Source organism: Oncorhynchus clarkii, chromosome 9 (genome assembly GCF_045791955.1).
Source record: "Oncorhynchus clarkii lewisi isolate Uvic-CL-2024 chromosome 9, UVic_Ocla_1.0, whole genome shotgun sequence".
Classification (NCBI taxonomy): Eukaryota; Metazoa; Chordata; class Actinopteri; order Salmoniformes; family Salmonidae; genus Oncorhynchus; species Oncorhynchus clarkii.
The window spans coordinates 8,011,594-8,028,490 of record NC_092155.1 but is presented as its reverse complement, the minus strand read 5'-3'; the positions used below and the strand labels follow the sequence as shown (position 1 = coordinate 8,028,490).

The 16,897-nt window shown below is 44.4% G+C and overlaps 1 protein-coding gene across 1 annotated transcript in view; it reads left to right on the top strand.

Moving 5' to 3' along the window:
• The first annotated feature begins 345 nt into the window (after positions 1–345).
• Positions 346–16,897, top strand: part of LOC139415808 (pyruvate carboxylase, mitochondrial-like) — a 403,045-nt gene continuing 386,493 nt past the window's right edge. Inside the window, exons 1-3 of the mRNA XM_071163915.1 lie at positions 346–490; positions 3,059–3,152; positions 3,731–3,821. Coding sequence (XP_071020016.1) covers positions 346–490; positions 3,059–3,152; positions 3,731–3,821 — 330 coding nt within the window. The remainder of the gene's footprint in view (positions 491–3,058; positions 3,153–3,730; positions 3,822–16,897) is intronic.

The following is a 16,897-nucleotide window of genomic DNA, read 5'->3' as shown; positions in this document are numbered from 1 at the left end:
GGGTCATTGTCCTGTTGAAAAACAAATAAGGGCAAAGCAGATGGGATGGCGAATCGCTGCAGGAATCTTTCTGTAGAGATCCGAGACACGATCGTGTCGATAATTCTTGTTCTATAATTGGGATATCCACAGGATTATGACAGTCTCAGCTGATTAAAGGATGTGTAATTTGTCTTGTATATCTTGTTGTTCTGGGCTCTTATATTGTTATATTGCTGTACAGTTTTGCAACGTTATTTCTCCATATAACGCTATTTTGAATAGCCAATTCCTCATGATGTGGTCTCTCTCTCCTTCTCTCTCTCTCTCTCTCTCTCTCTCTCTGTCTCTCTCTCCCCCCCCAGGATGTTGCTGTGTGTTTCCGGGGTGGGTCGAGGGGGTCTGGGGTTGCTAGCGGTAAAGAGGGCGTGTCTTCTCACTCGCACTGCCCACTCGTCGCCCCAGAACTTTGAGTATCGACCAATCAAAAAGGTCATGGTGGCCAACAGAGGTAAGGCTCCACCCACAATACGACATGACATTATAACTATGGGGATGACTGACATCACTTGTCCCAACACATGACAGTTCATCTTATCCATCATTATGTTATTAGCAGGGAATTGCATTAGAGGTCATGTTATCCCAGCACACGACAATAACTAAGGTATATTGTATATCCCAACACATCTGAGTTACACGTTGCATTATAGATCTTGTGACATACCATCACATTGCATGGCTATTACTTACATGATAGTGTGTGTTATATAGCTTATGATGCTACACAGCCACCTAGCCCAGCTCAAAGCTACACACAGCCATCTAGCCGCGCTCAAAGCTACACAGCCACCTAGCCCAGCTCAAAGCTACACAGCCACCTAGCTTAGCTCAAAGCTACACAGCCACCTAGCCCAGCTCAAAGCTACACAGCCATCTAGCCCAGCTCAAAGCTACACAGCCATCTAGCCCAGTTCAAAGCTACACAGCCACCTAGCCCAGCTCACTACTCATGACATGATATGAACTGTACATTAAATCACATTATAAACTGGGTGGTTTGAGCCCTGAATGCTGATTGGCTGACAGCCATGGTATATCAGACCGTATACCACGGGTATGACAAAACACATATTTTTTACTGCTCTAATTACTCTGGTAACCAGTTTATAATAGTGATAAAGCACCTCAGGGGAGTTGTGGTATATGGTCAATTTACCACGGCTAAAGGCTCATCCAGGCACTCCGCTTTGCGTCGTGCCTAAGAACAGCCCTTAGCCGTGGTATATTGGCCGTATTCCACAAACCCCCTGAGGTGCTTTATTGCTTAAATAGATAGTAGAGAAACATAGTGTACTTCTCAACCCATATAGGGAATTCGGAAATGATTCAGACTCCTTGACCCCCCCCCCCCCCCCCCCCCCCCTAAAAAAATGTTACTTTACAGCAAGATTCAGAAATGGATTACATTGTTTTTCTCCCTCATCAACCCACACAGAATACCCCATAATGACATCACAATACCCCATAATGACATCACAATACCCCATAATGACATCACAATACCCCATAATGACATCACAATACCCCACAATGACATCACAATACCCCATAATGACATCACAATACCCCATAATGACATCACAATACTCCATAATGACATCACAATACCCCATAATGACAAAGCAAACACAGGTTTTTTAGAAATGATTGCACATTTAAATGACAAACTGAAATATCACATCTACATAAGTATTCAGACCCTTTACTCAGTACTTTGCTGAAGCACCTTTGGCAGCGATTACAGCCTCAAGTCTTCTTGGGTATGACGCTACAAGCTTGGCACATCTGTATTTGGGGAGTTTCTCTCATTCTTCTCTGCAGATCCTCTCAAGCTCTGTCAGGTTGGATATGGAGCGTCGCTGCACAGCTATTTTCAGGTCTCTCCAGAGATGATCGGGTTCAAGGACGGGCTCTGGCTGGGCCACTCAAGAACATTCAGAGACTTGTCCTTAAGTCACTCCTGCATTGTCTTGGCTGTGTGCTTAGGGTGTTTGTCCTATTGGAAGGTGAACCTTCGCCCCAGTCTGAGGTCCTGAGCAGGTTTTCATCAAGGATCTCTCTGTGCTTTGCGCTGTTCATCTTTCCCTCGATCCTGACTAGTCTCCCAGTCCCTGCAGCTGAAAAACATCCCCACAGCATGATGCTGCCACCACCATGTTTCACCGTTGGGATGGTATTGGACAAGTGATGAGCAGTGCCTGGTTTCCTCCAGATGTGACACTTTGCATTCAGGCCAAAGATTTCAATCTTGGTTTCTTCAGACCAGAGAATCTTGTTTCTCGTGGTCTGGGATTCCTTTAGCTGCCTTTGGGCAAACTCCAAGCGGGCTGTCATGTGCCTTTTACTGAGGAGTGGCTTCTGTCTGGCCATTTTGATTGGTGGAGTGCTGCAGAGATGGTTGTCCTTCTGGAAGGTTCAACCATCTTCACAGATGAACTCTGGAGCTCTGTCAGAGTGACCATCGGGTTGTTGGTCACCTCCCTGACCAAGGCCCTTCTTCCCTGATTGCTCAGTTTACCTGGGCGGCCATCTCTAGGAAGAGATCTAGGTGGTTCCAAACTTCGTCCATGTAAGAATGGAGGTCACTGTGTTCTTGGGGACCTTCAATGATGCAGACATTTTTTGGTACCCTTCCCCAGGTCTGTGCCTCAACACAATCCTGTCTCTGAGCTCTACGGACAATTCCTTCGACCTCATGGCTTGGTTTTTGCTCTGAAATGCACTGCAACTGTTGGACCTTATATAGACAGGTGTGTGCCTTTCCAAATCATGTCCAATCAACTAAATTTACCACAGGTGGACTCCAATCAAGTTGTAGAAAAAGCTCAAGGATGATCAATGGAAACAGGATGCACCTGAGCTCAATTTAGAGTCTCATAGCAAAGTGTCTCATAGCAAAAGTGAGGGGGTCTGAATACTTTCCGAACGGACTGTACATCTCTTTTATTATATTTTTCTCTCTTTATTTCTTTCCTCTTTTCTTTTCTCTTCTCCTTTTCTGTTCTCTCCTCTCCAGGTGAGATCGCTATCCGTGTGTTCAGGGCGTGCACTGAGTTGGGGATTCGGACCGTGGCTGTTTACTCTGAAGAAGATCGAGGACAGATGCACAGGTATAGCACTCACTATCCTGGAGTTATTGACAAATAAAGACTGTTTATTTTATACAAATTCTGAGGTACAATGTAAAGAATTTGAGCATACAATAATCATGTTATTTTATACTAACACAATTGCTCAGAAAAAAGAGATTTTGTTTAACAAGAAATACAAAATAAGAAAGCTTTTCAATGGGGTTCATATCCGGAGACTGAGACCATTGTAAAATGTTGAATTTGTAGCCAATGAAATATTTCTCTGTGGATTTTGTGCTCGTTGTGTGCTTGGGGTTATTGGCTAAAATATCTTGGTACTTGGTAAAGTTCATTGAGTTGTCTTTTTTGGCTAATCTTTATCAAGGGGTGCCAGTCATTGATGTAGGCTTTACCTGCAGTTCTATTTATCTGGAATTCTACCTGACTATTTACCTGACGATATTACCTGATGAATACCTGACGATATTACCTGATGAATACCTGACGATATTACCTGATGAATACCTGATGATATTACAACCAGTTTTGCCCGCTAAGATCATTCAGGATCATAGAATGTAGCACTGTAACATTGTAACATACCGTTCAACCCACAGACAAAAAGCTGACGAAGCCTACCTGATAGGGAAAAGTCTTCATCCTGTTGCTGCCTACCTGCATATACCTGACATCATTAAAGTTGCTAAGGTTAGATCCTCCTGTTGCTGCCTACCTGCATATACCTGACATCATTAAAGTAGCTAAGGTGAGATCCTCCTGTTGCTGCCTACCTGCATATACCTGACATCATTAAAGTAGCTAAGGTGAGATCCTCCTGTTGTTGCCTACCTGCATATACCTGACATCATTAAAGTAGCTAAGGTGAGATCCTCCTGTTGCTGCCTACCTGCATATACCTGACATCATTAAAGTAGCTAAGGTGAGATCTTCCTGTTGCTGCCTACCTGCATATACCTGACATCATTAAAGTAGCTAAGGTGAGATCCCCCTGTTGCTGCCTACCTGCATATACCTGACATCATTAAAGTAGCTAAGGTGAGATCTTCCTGTTGCAGCCTACCTGCATATACCTGACATCTTTAAAGCAGCTAAGGTATGTTTGAAATCTAACCCTTAGTGTGTTAGTGCTGTGCTGAAATCTGTGTGGTCTCAATACCTGAATGTAAAAAGATGAAATGAGGATTTCGGCTTGCCCCACAAGGCCCCTTTGCAACATCTAGCCCAACCTGGCCTCAGAGCATTTCGTATTATTCTGTATGTAAATCTGAGAAACTCCTATTAGTATGATATGTTTCGTATGGTAGGTATTAATTTGTGGATGTCCATCACCCATTTCGGGGAACATGTTGCAAATTTGCAAAACGTACAATATGTTGCGAATTGTAAATGTACAATACTTTACGAATTTGCCAAACGTTTGATATGTTACGAATTCTAGCTAGGTGGCTAGGTGGCTAACGTTACCTAGCTCGCCAACATTTGCTTGGCTAGGGGTTAGGGTTAGCGGTTAGGGTTAAGCTTAGGGTTAAGTTTAGGAATTAAGTTAAAGGGTTAAGGTTAGGGTTAAGTTAGAGAAATGTAAAGGTGAAGAAAAGGGAGAACCATCTTTACAGAGTGACATCAGTAAAGATGTGCTACTGTCCGAGCTGGTCCGAAAAACTCCCTTTACTATGATATGTTAGGAATTCTAGCTAAGTGGCTAACGTTAGCTAGCTGGTTAATGTTAGCTAGGCTAGGGGTTAGGGTTAAGGTTAAGTTTAGGAGTTAGTGTGAGGGTTTAGCTAAAAGGGTTAAGGTTAGGGTTAAGTTAGCTAAAAGGGTTAGGGGAAGGGTTAGCTAACATGCTAAGTAGTTGCAAAGTATATAAACAGTAGTAAGTAGCAGAAAGTTGCTAAAGTGCTACGTGATGAGATTCGAACTTGGAACCTTTAGGTTGCTAGATGTTCGTGTTATACGCTCACCTATCCACCCCGACCAACGACCCTCCTTTCATTTTTGCCTTAAGTAACTATCTGTCTCATGCTACCATACCAAACGTAACATATCATACGAAATGCAGTGTCTCGGATTTACATAACAAAATAATACGAAATGCTCTGAGACCAGGTTGTATAGCCAAAAGCGTATTAATATACCTCCCTCCCTCTCGCTCACTCTCCCGGCCCCCAGACACCATATTGCCAGTAGTCCCATTACCGCCTGTCCCAATGAATCCACCTCTCCATCCATCCCTGTATCTCTCTCTTCATCCCAACTTCTCTGTTTAATTATGATAAAATGTTGATTCTATTCTACTGAGCCATTTACTTTATGTTCCTATTCTTATATTTTGTTATTTCTTATTGTAGCTGCTAGCTTGTTAGCATAACAAATTACTAGCTAGATATTTTATGACTTCACTTCAGAGATTATTTACAGAAGATGAGTTTGTGATTAGTGAGTCCTCCAGATCAGAGGCAGTAGGGATGACCAGGAATGTTCTCTGTTTAGTGAGTCCTCCAGATCAGAGGCAGTAGGGATGACCAGGGATGTTCTCTGTTTAGTGAGTCCTACAGATCAGAGGCAGTAGGGATGACCAGGGATGTTCTCTGTTTAGTGAGTCCTCCAGATCAGAGGCAGTAGGGACGACCAGGGATGTTCTCTGTTTAGTGAGTCCTCCAGATCAGAGGCAGTAGGGACGACCAGGGATGTTCTCTGTTTAGTGAGTCCTCCAGATCAGAGGCAGTAGGGATGACCAGGGATGTTCTCTGTTTAGTGAGTCCTCCAGATCAGAGGCAGTAGGGACGACCGGGGATGTTCTCTGTTTAGTGAGTCCTCCAGATCAGAGGCAGTAGGGATGACCAGGGATGTTCTCTGTTTAGTGAGTCCTCCAGATCAGAGGCAGTAGGGGTGACCAGGGATGTTCTCTGTTTAGTGATTCCTCCAGATCAGAGGCAGTAGGGATGACCAGGGATGTTCTCTGTTTAGTGAGTCCACCAGATCAGAGGCAGTAGGGATGACCAGGGATGTTCTCCGTTTAGTGAGTCCACCAGATCAGAGGCAGTAGGGATGACCAGGGATGTTCTCTGTTTAGTGATTCCTCCAGATCAGAGGCAGTAGAGATGACCAGGGATGTTCTCTGTTTAGTGAGTCCACCAGATCAGAGGCAGTAGGAATGACCAGGGATGTTCTCTGTTTAGTGAGTCCACCAGATCAGAGGCAGTAGGGATGACCAGGGATGTTCTCTGTTTAGTGATTCCTCCAGATCAGAGGCAGTAGGCATGACCAGGGATGTTCTCTGTTTAGTGAGTCCTACAGATCAGAGGCAGTAGGGATGACCAGGGATGTTCTCTGTTTAGTGAGTCCTCCATATCAGAGGCAGTAGGGACGACCAGGGATGTTCTCTGTTTAGTGAGTCCTCCAGATCAGAGGCAGTAGGGACGACCAGGGATGTTCTCTGTTTAGTGAGTCCACCAGATCAGAGGCCGTAGGGATGACCAGGGATGTTCTCCGTTTAGTGAGTCCACCAGATCAGAGGCAGTAGGGATGACCAGGGATGTTCTCTGTTTAGTGATTCCTCCAGATCAGAGGCAGTAGGGATGACCAGGGATGTTCTCTGTTTAGTGAGTCCACCAGATCAGAGGCAGTAGGGATGACCAGGGATGTTCTCTGTTTAGTGATTCCTCCAGATCAGAGGCAGTAGGGATGGCCAGGGATGTTCTCTGTTTAGTGAGTCCACCAGATCAGAGGCAGTAGGGATGACCAGGGATGTTCTCTGTTTAGTGATTCCTCCAGATCAGAGGCAGTAGGGATGACCAGGGATGTTCTCTGTTTAGTGAGTCCTCCAGATCAGAGGCATCAGGGATGACCAGTGATGTTCTCCGTTTAGTGAGTCCTCCAGATCAGAGGCAGTAGGGATGACCAGGGATGTTCTCTGTTTAGTGAGTCTGCCAGATCAGAGGCAGTAGGGATGACCAGGGATGTTCTCTGTTTAGTGAGTCTTCCAGGTCAGAGGCAGTAGGGATGACCAGGGATGTTCTCTGTTTAGTGAGTCCTCCAGATCAGAGGCAGTAGTGAAGACCAGGGATGTTCTCTGTTTAGTGAGTCCACCAGATCAGAGGCAGTAGGGATGACCAGGGATGTTCTCTGTTTAGTGAGTCCTCCAGATCAGAGGCAGTAGGGATGACCAGGGATGTTCTCTGTTTAGTGAGTCCTCCAGATCAGAGGCAGTAGGGGTTACCAGGGATGTTCTCTGTTTAGTGAGTCCTACAGATCAGAGGTAGTAGGGATGACCAGGGATGTTCTCTGTTTAGTGAGTCCTCCAGATCAGAGGTAGTAGGGGTGACCAGGGATGTTCTCTGTTTAGTGAGTCCTCCAGATCAGATGCAGTAGGGATGACCAGGGATGTTCTCTGTTTAGTGAGTCCACCAGATCAGAGGCAGTAGGGATGACCAGGGATGTTCTCTGTTTAGTGAGTCCTCCAGATCAGAGGCAGTAGGGATGACCAGGGATGTTCTCTGTTTAGTGAGTCCTCCAGATCAGAGGTAGTAGGGATGACCAGGGATGTTCTCTGTTTAGTGAGTCCACCAGATCAGAGGCAGTAGGGATGACCAGGGATGTTCTCTGTTTAGTGAGTCCTCCAGATCAGAGGTAGTAGGGATGACCAGGGATGTTCTCTGTTTAGTGAGTCCTACAGATCAGAGGCAGTAGGGATGACCAGGGATGTTCTCTGTTTAGTGAGTCCACCAGATCAGAGGCAGTAGGGATGACCAGGGATGTTCTCTGTTTAGTGAGTCCTCCAGATCAGAGGCAGTAGGGATGACCAGGGATGTTCTCTGTTTAGTGAGTCCTCCAGATCAGAGGTAGTAGGGATGACCAGGGATGTTCTCTTTTTAGTGAGTCCACCAGATCAGAGGCAGTAGGGATGACCAGGGATGTTCTCTGTTTAGTGAGTCCACCAGATCAGAGGCAGTAGGGATGACCAGGGATGTTCTCTGTTTAGTGATTCCTCAGACAGAATCAAGGTCAGGGCAGGCAGAATCAAGGTCAGGGCAGGCAGAATCAAGGTCAGGGCAGGCAGAATCAAGGTGAGGGCAGGCAGAATCAAGGTGAGGGCAGGCAGAATCAAGGTCAGGGCAGGCAGAATCAAGGTCAGGGCAGGCAGAATCAGGGTCAGGGCAGCAAAAGGAGTACGGGGAAAAAAACTAAACACACAAGACGAACTGGTACAGAGAGACGGGAAACACAGGGATAAATACACTGGTACAGAGAGACAGGAAACACAGGGATAAATACACTGGTACAGAGAGACAGGAAACAAAGGGATAAATACACTGGTACAGAGAGACAGGAAACACAGGGATAAATACACTGGCACAGAGAGACAGGAAACACAGGGATAAATGCACTGGTACAGAGAGACAGGAAACAAAGGGATAAATACACTGGTACAGAGAGACAGGAAACACAGGGATAAATACACTGGTACAGAGAGACAGGAAACACAGGCATAAATACACTGGCACAGAGAGCCAGGAAACACAGGGAAAACTACACTGGTACAGAGAGACAGGAAACACAGGGATAAATACACTGGTACAAGAGACAGGAAACACAGGGATAAATACACTGATACAGAGAGACAGGAAACACAGGGATAAATACACTGGTACAGAGAGACGGGAAACACAAGGATAAATACACTGGTACAGAGAGACAGGAAACACAGGGATAAATACACTGGTACAGAGAGACAGGAAACACAGGGATAAATACACTGGTACAGAGAGACGGGAAACACAGGGATAAATACACTGGTACAGAGAGACAGGAAACACAGGGATAAATACACTGGTACAAGAGATAGGAAACACAGGGATAAATACACTGATACAGAGAGACAGGAAACACAGGGATAAATACACTGGTACAGAGAGACAGGAAACACAGGGATAAATACATTGGTACAGAGAGACAGGAAACACAGGGATAAATACACTGGTACAGAGAGACAGGAAACACAGGCATAAATACACTGGTACAGAGAGCCAGGAAACACAGGGATAAATACACTGGTACAGAGAGACAGGAAACAAAGGGATAAATACACTGGTACAGAGAGACAGGAAACACAGGGATAAATACACTGGTACAGAGAGACAGGAAACACAGGCATAAATACACTGGCACAGAGAGCCAGGAAACACAGGGAAAACTACACTGGTACAGAGAGACAGGAAACACAGGGATAAATACACTGGTACAAGAGACAGGAAACACAGGGATAAATACACTGATACAGAGAGACAGGAAACACAGGGATAAATACACTGGTACAGAGAGACGGGAAACACAAGGATAAATACACTGGTACAGAGAGACAGGAAACACAGGGATAAATACACTGGTACAGAGAGACAGGAAACACAGGGATAAATACACTGGTACAGAGAGACGGGAAACACAGGGATAAATACACTGGTACAGAGAGACAGGAAACACAGGGATAAATACACTGGTACAAGAGACAGGAAACACAGGGATAAATACACTGATACAGAGAGACAGGAAACACAGGGATAAATACACTGGTACAGAGAGACAGGAAACACAGGGATAAATACATTGGTACAGAGAGACAGGAAACACAGGGATAAATACACTGGTACAGAGAGACAGGAAACACAGGCATAAATACACTGGTACAGAGAGCCAGGAAACACAGGGAAAACTACACTGGTACAGAGAGACAGGAAACACAGGGATAAATACACTGGTACAAGAGACAGGAAACACAGGGATAAATACACTGATACAGAGAGACAGGAAAAACAGGGATAAATACACTGGTACAGAGAGACGGGAAACACAAGGATAAATACACTGGTACAGAGAGACAGGAAACACAGGGATAAATACACTGGTACAGAGAGACAGGAAACACAGGGATAAATACACTGGTACAGAGAGACGGGAAACACAGGGATAAATACACTGGTACAGAGAGACAGGAAACACAGGGATAAATACACTGGTACAAGAGACAGGAAACACAGGGATAAATACACTGATACAGAGAGACAGGAAACACAGGGATAAATACACTGGTACAGAGAGACAGGAAACACAGGGATAAATACACTGGTACAGAGAGACGGGAAACACAGGGATAAATACACTGGTACAGAGAGACGGGAAACACAAGGATAAGTACACTCGTACAGAGAGACAGGAAACACAGGGATAAATACACTGGTACAGAGAGACGGGAAACACAGGGATAAATACATTGGTACAGAGAGACAGGAAACACTGGGATAAATACACTGGTACAGAGAGACAGGAAACACAGGGATAAATACACTGGTACAGAGAGACAGGAAACACAGGGATAAATACACTGGTACAGAGAGACGGGAAACACAGGGATAAATACATTGGTACAGAGAGACAGGAAACACTGGGATAAATACACTGGTACAGAGAGACAGGAAACACAGGGATAAATACACTGGTACAAGAGACAGGAAACACAGGGATAAATACACTGGTACAGAGAGACAGGAAACACAGGGATAAATACACTGGTACAGAGAGACGGGAAACACAAGGATAAATACACTGGTACAGAGAGACAGGAAACACAGGGATAAATACACTGGTACAGAGAGACAGGAAACACAGGGATAAATACACTGGTACAGAGAGACGGGAAACACAGGGATAAATACACTGGTACAGAGAGACAGGAAACACAGGGATAAATACACTGGTACAAGAGACAGGAAACACAGGGATAAATACACTGATACAGAGAGACAGGAAACACAGGGATAAATACACTGGTACAGAGAGACAGGAAACACAGGGATAAATACACTGGTACAGAGAGACGGGAAACACAGGGATAAATACACTGGTACAGAGAGACAGGAAACACAGGGATAAATACACTGGTAGAGAGAAAGGAAACACAGGGATAAATACACTGGTACAGAGAGACAGGAAACACAGGGATAAATACACTGGTACAGAGAGACGGGAAACACAGGGATAAATACACTGGTACAGAGAGACAGGAAACACAGGGATAAATACACTGGTACAAGAGACAGGAAACACAGGGATAAATACACTGGTACAGAGAGACGGGAAACACAGGGATAAATACACTGGTACAGAGAGACAGGAAACACAGGGATAAATACACTGGTACAAGAGACAGGAAACACAGGGATAAATACACTGGTACAGAGAGACGGGAAACACAAGGATAAGTACACTCGTACAGAGAGACAGGAAACACAGGGATAAATACACTGGTACAGAGAGACGGGAAACACAGGGATAAATACATTGGTACAGAGAGACAGGAAACACTGGGATAAATACACTGGTACAGAGAGACAGGAAACACAGGGATAAATACACTGGTACAGAGAGACAGGAAACACAGGGATAAATACACTGGTACAGAGAGACGGGAAACACAGGGATAAATACATTGGTACAGAGAGACAGGAAACACTGGGATAAATACACTGGTACAGAGAGACAGGAAACACAGGGATAAATACACTGTTACAAGAGACAGGAAACACAGGGATAAATACACTGGTACAGAGAGACAGGAAACACAGGGATAAATACACTGGTACAGAGAGACGGGAAACACAAGGATAAATACACTGGTACAGAGAGACAGGAAACACAGGGATAAATACACTGGTACAGAGAGACAGGAAACACAGGGATAAATACACTGGTACAGAGAGACGGGAAACACAGGGATAAATACACTGGTACAGAGAGACAGGAAACACAGGGATAAATACACTGGTACAAGAGACAGGAAACACAGGGATAAATACACTGATACAGAGAGACAGGAAACACAGGGATAAATACACTGGTACAGAGAGACAGGAAACACAGGGATAAATACACTGGTACAGAGAGACGGGAAACACAGGGATAAATACACTGGTACAGAGAGACAGGAAACACAGGGATAAATACACTGGTAGAGAGAAAGGAAACACAGGGATAAATACACTGGTACAGAGAGACAGGAAACACAGGGATAAATACACTGGTACAGAGAGACAGGAAACACAGGGATAAATACACTGGTACAGAGAGACAGGAAACACAGGGATAAATACACTGGTACAGAGAGACAGGAAACACAGGGATAAATACACTGGTACAGAGAGACAGGAAACACAGGGATAAATACACTGGTACAGAGAGACAGGAAACACAGGGATAAATACACTGGTACAGAGAGACAGGAAACACAGGGATAAATACACTGGTACAGAGAGACAGGAAACACAAGGATAAATACATTGGTACAGAGAGACAGGAAACACAGGGATAAATACACTGGTACAGAGAGACAGGAAACACAGGGATAAATACACTGGTACAGAGAGACAGGAAACACAGGGATAAATACACTGGTACAGAGAGACAGGAAACACAGGGATAAATACACTGGTACAGAGAGACAGGAAACACAGGGATAAATACACTGGTACAGAGAGACAGGAAACACAGGGATAAATACACTGGTACAGAGAGACAGGAAACACAGGGATAAATACACTGGTACAGAGAGACAGGAAACACAGGGATAAATACACTGGTACAGAGAGACAGGAAACACAGGGATAAATACATTGGTACAGAGAGACAGGAAACACAGGGAAAAATACACTGGTACAGAGAGACAGGAAACACAGGGATAAATACATTGGTACAGAGAGACAGGAAACACAGGGATAAATACACTGGTACAGAGAGACAGGAAACACAGGGATAAATACACTGGTACAGAGAGACAGGAAACACTGGGATAAATACATTGGTACAGAGAGACAGGAAACACAGGGATAAATACACTGGTACAGAGAGACAGGAAACACAGGGATAAATACACTGGTACAGAGAGACAGGAAACACAGGGATAAATACACTGGTACAGAGAGACGGGAAACACAAGGATAAATACACTGGTACAGAGAGACAGGAAACACAGGGATAAATACACTGGTACAGAGAGACAGGAAACACAGGGATAAATACACTGGTACAGAGAGACGGGAAACACAGGGATAAATACACTGGTACAGAGAGACAGGAAACACAGGGATAAATACACTGGTACAAGAGACAGGAAACACAGGGATAAATACACTGATACAGAGAGACAGGAAACACAGGGATAAATACACTGGTACAGAGAGACAGGAAACACAGGGATAAATACACTGGTACAGAGAGACGGGAAACACAGGGATAAATACACTGGTACAGAGAGACAGGAAACACAGGGATAAATACACTGGTAGAGAGAAAGGAAACACAGGGATAAATACACTGGTACAGAGAGACAGGAAACACAGGGATAAATACACTGGTACAGAGAGACAGGAAACACAGGGATAAATACACTGGTACAGAGAGACAGGAAACACAGGGATAAATACACTGGTACAGAGAGACAGGAAACACAGGGATAAATACACTGGTACAGAGAGACAGGAAACACAGGGATAAATACACTGGTACAGAGAGACAGGAAACACAGGGATAAATACACTGGTACAGAGAGACAGGAAACACAGGGATAAATACACTGGTACAGAGAGACAGGAAACACAAGGATAAATACATTGGTACAGAGAGACAGGAAACACAGGGATAAATACACTGGTACAGAGAGACAGGAAACACAGGGATAAATACACTGGTACAGAGAGACAGGAAACACAGGGATAAATACACTGGTACAGAGAGACAGGAAACACAGGGATAAATACACTGGTACAGAGAGACAGGAAACACAGGGATAAATACACTGGTACAGAGAGACAGGAAACACAGGGATAAATACACTGGTACAGAGAGACAGGAAACACAGGGATAAATACACTGGTACAGAGAGACAGGAAACACAGGGATAAATACACTGGTACAGAGAGACAGGAAACACAGGGATAAATACATTGGTACAGAGAGACAGGAAACACAGGGATAAATACACTGGTACAGAGAGACAGGAAACACAGGGATAAATACATTGGTACAGAGAGACAGGAAACACAGGGATAAATACACTGGTACAGAGAGACAGGAAACACAGGGATAAATACACTGGTACAGAGAGACAGGAAACACTGGGATAAATACATTGGTACAGAGAGACAGGAAACACAGGGATAAATACACTGGTACAGAGAGACAGGAAACACAGGGATAAATACACTGGTACAGAGAGACAGGAAACACAGGGATAAATACACTGGTACAGAGAGACGGGAAACACAGGGATAAATACATTGGTACAGAGAGACAGGAAACACAGGGATAAATACACTGGTACAGAGAGACGGGAAACACAGGGATAAATACACTGGTACAGAGAGACAGGAAACACAGGGATAAATACACTGGTACAGAGAGACAGGAAACACAGGGATAAATACACTGGTACAGAGAGACAGGAAACACAGGGATAAATACACTGGTACAGAGAGACAGGAAACACAGGGATAAATACAGCAGGGAAAATAAGCAACACCTGGAGGGGGTGGAGACAATCACAAGGACAGGTGAAACGGATCAGGGCGCGAACGATGTGCTATGCGGTTTGTAAAGACAGCGTAGCTAACACATTTCTAGCCAACCTAACGTGTAAGGTAACTTATTTGAAAAGTAATTTGCTTTATTACAAACGACATTTTCTTAAACATTTGTCATAATTAGTTCAAGCAATTAATTTAGTTTCCGCTCTGGTCCGACTTCGGCTGTGTATTTTCCATTCTTTCCGTCAAATCGGAAAATGTTGTAAAGCCACGCCTCATTTACGGAAGAATTGCATTATGGTCCCTGAAGCACGGAAATAGTGTCCGTACTAGGACCAATAAGCATACTACATACTCGATTTACTGTCACAAACAGTGCGGTTAGTATGAGAATTGGAACACAGCTCGAGTTTTCTCTCATTTCTCTTCTTGACATAATATCCCTCTGTTTTGTCTGGGCCCGTATCCAATGTGTGTGTGTGTGTGTGTGTGTGTGTGTGTGTGTGTGTGTGTGTGTGTGTGTGCAGCCATCCCTTTCATCAGTCTCTGCCCCTCGCCGTCTGTTGTTGCGGAGCACCCTGCCAACCGTCTCCCCTAACAACAAGACAGCCCATAATGAGCATGCTCCGTAACTAAGACCAGATGGTTGGTCCAGGCCCGGTGTGTGTGTGGTGTGTGTGGTGTTTATGTCTGTCCAGGTCTGGCTTTAATCCCTACACGACTGATGCTACAGTTCACTGAATGATTGTTAACCTGTAATGAGTTCTCATTCTACCCTCCCTCCCTCCCTCCCTCCCTCCCTCCCTCCCTCCCTCCCTCCCTCCCTCCCTCCCTCCCTCCCTCCCTCCCTCCACCTCCATCCCCCGTAATGTACTCTACTGTTGAGTACTATACTGTAGTCTACTGTTGAGTACTATAATGTAGTCTATTGTTGAGTACTATACTATACTGTAGACTATCGTTGAGTACTATAATGTAGTCTATTGTTGAGTACTATACTGTAGTCTACTGTTGAGTACTATACTGTAGTCTACTATTGAGTACTATACTGTAGTCTACTGTTGAGTACTATACTGTAGTCTACTGTTGAGTACTATACTGTAGTCTACTGTTGAGTACTATACTGTAGTCTACTATTGAGTACTATACTGTAGTCTACTGTTGAGTACTATACTGTAGTCTACTGTTGAGTACTATACTGTAGTCTACTGTTGAATACTATTCTGTTCTGTAGTCTACTATTGAGTACTACACTATACTATAGTCTACTGTTGAGTACTATACTGTAGTCTACTGTTGAGTACTATACTGTAGTCTACTGTTGAATACTATTCTGTTCTGTAGTCTACTATTGAGTACTACACTATACTATAGTCTACTGTTGAGTACTATACTGTAGTCTACTGTTGAGTACTATACTGTAGTCTACTGTTGAATACTATTCTGTTCTGTAGTCTACTATTGAGTACTATACTGTAGACTATCGTTGAGTACTATACTGAACTGTAGACTATCGTTGAGTACTATACTGTAGTCTACTGTTGAATACTATTCTGTTCTGTAGTCTACTATTGAGTACTATACTATAGTCTACAGTTGAGTAATATATCGTACGGTTTTGGAGTTGTGCCTGGCCGTACAGTGAGTACAGGAGGGGACTGAGCACCTCACCCCTGAGGGGCCCCCGTGTTGAGGATCAGCGTGGCGGATGTGTTGCTACCTACCCTCACCACCTGGGGGCGGCCCGTCAGGAAGTCCAGGATCCAGTTGCAGAGGGAGGTGTTTAGTCCCAGGGTCCTTAGCTCAGTGAAAAGCTTTGAGGGCACTATGGTCTTGAAAACTGAGCTGTAGTCAATGAATAGCATTCTCACATAGGTGTTCCTTTTGCCCAGGTGGGAAAGGGCAGTGTGGAGTGCAATAGAGATTACATCATCTGTGGATCTGTTGTTGCGGTATGCAAATTGGAGTGGGTGTAAGGTTTCTGGGATAATGGTGTTGATGTGAGCCATGACCAGCCTTTCAAAGCATTTTATGGCTACAGACGTGAGTGCTACGGGGCAGTAGTCATTTAGGCAGGTTACCTTAGTGTTCTTTAGTGTTCTGTTTGTATTACAGACTCAGACAGGGAGAGAGGTTGAAAATGTCAGTGAAGACACTTGCAAGTTGATCAGCGCGTGCTCGCAGTACACATCG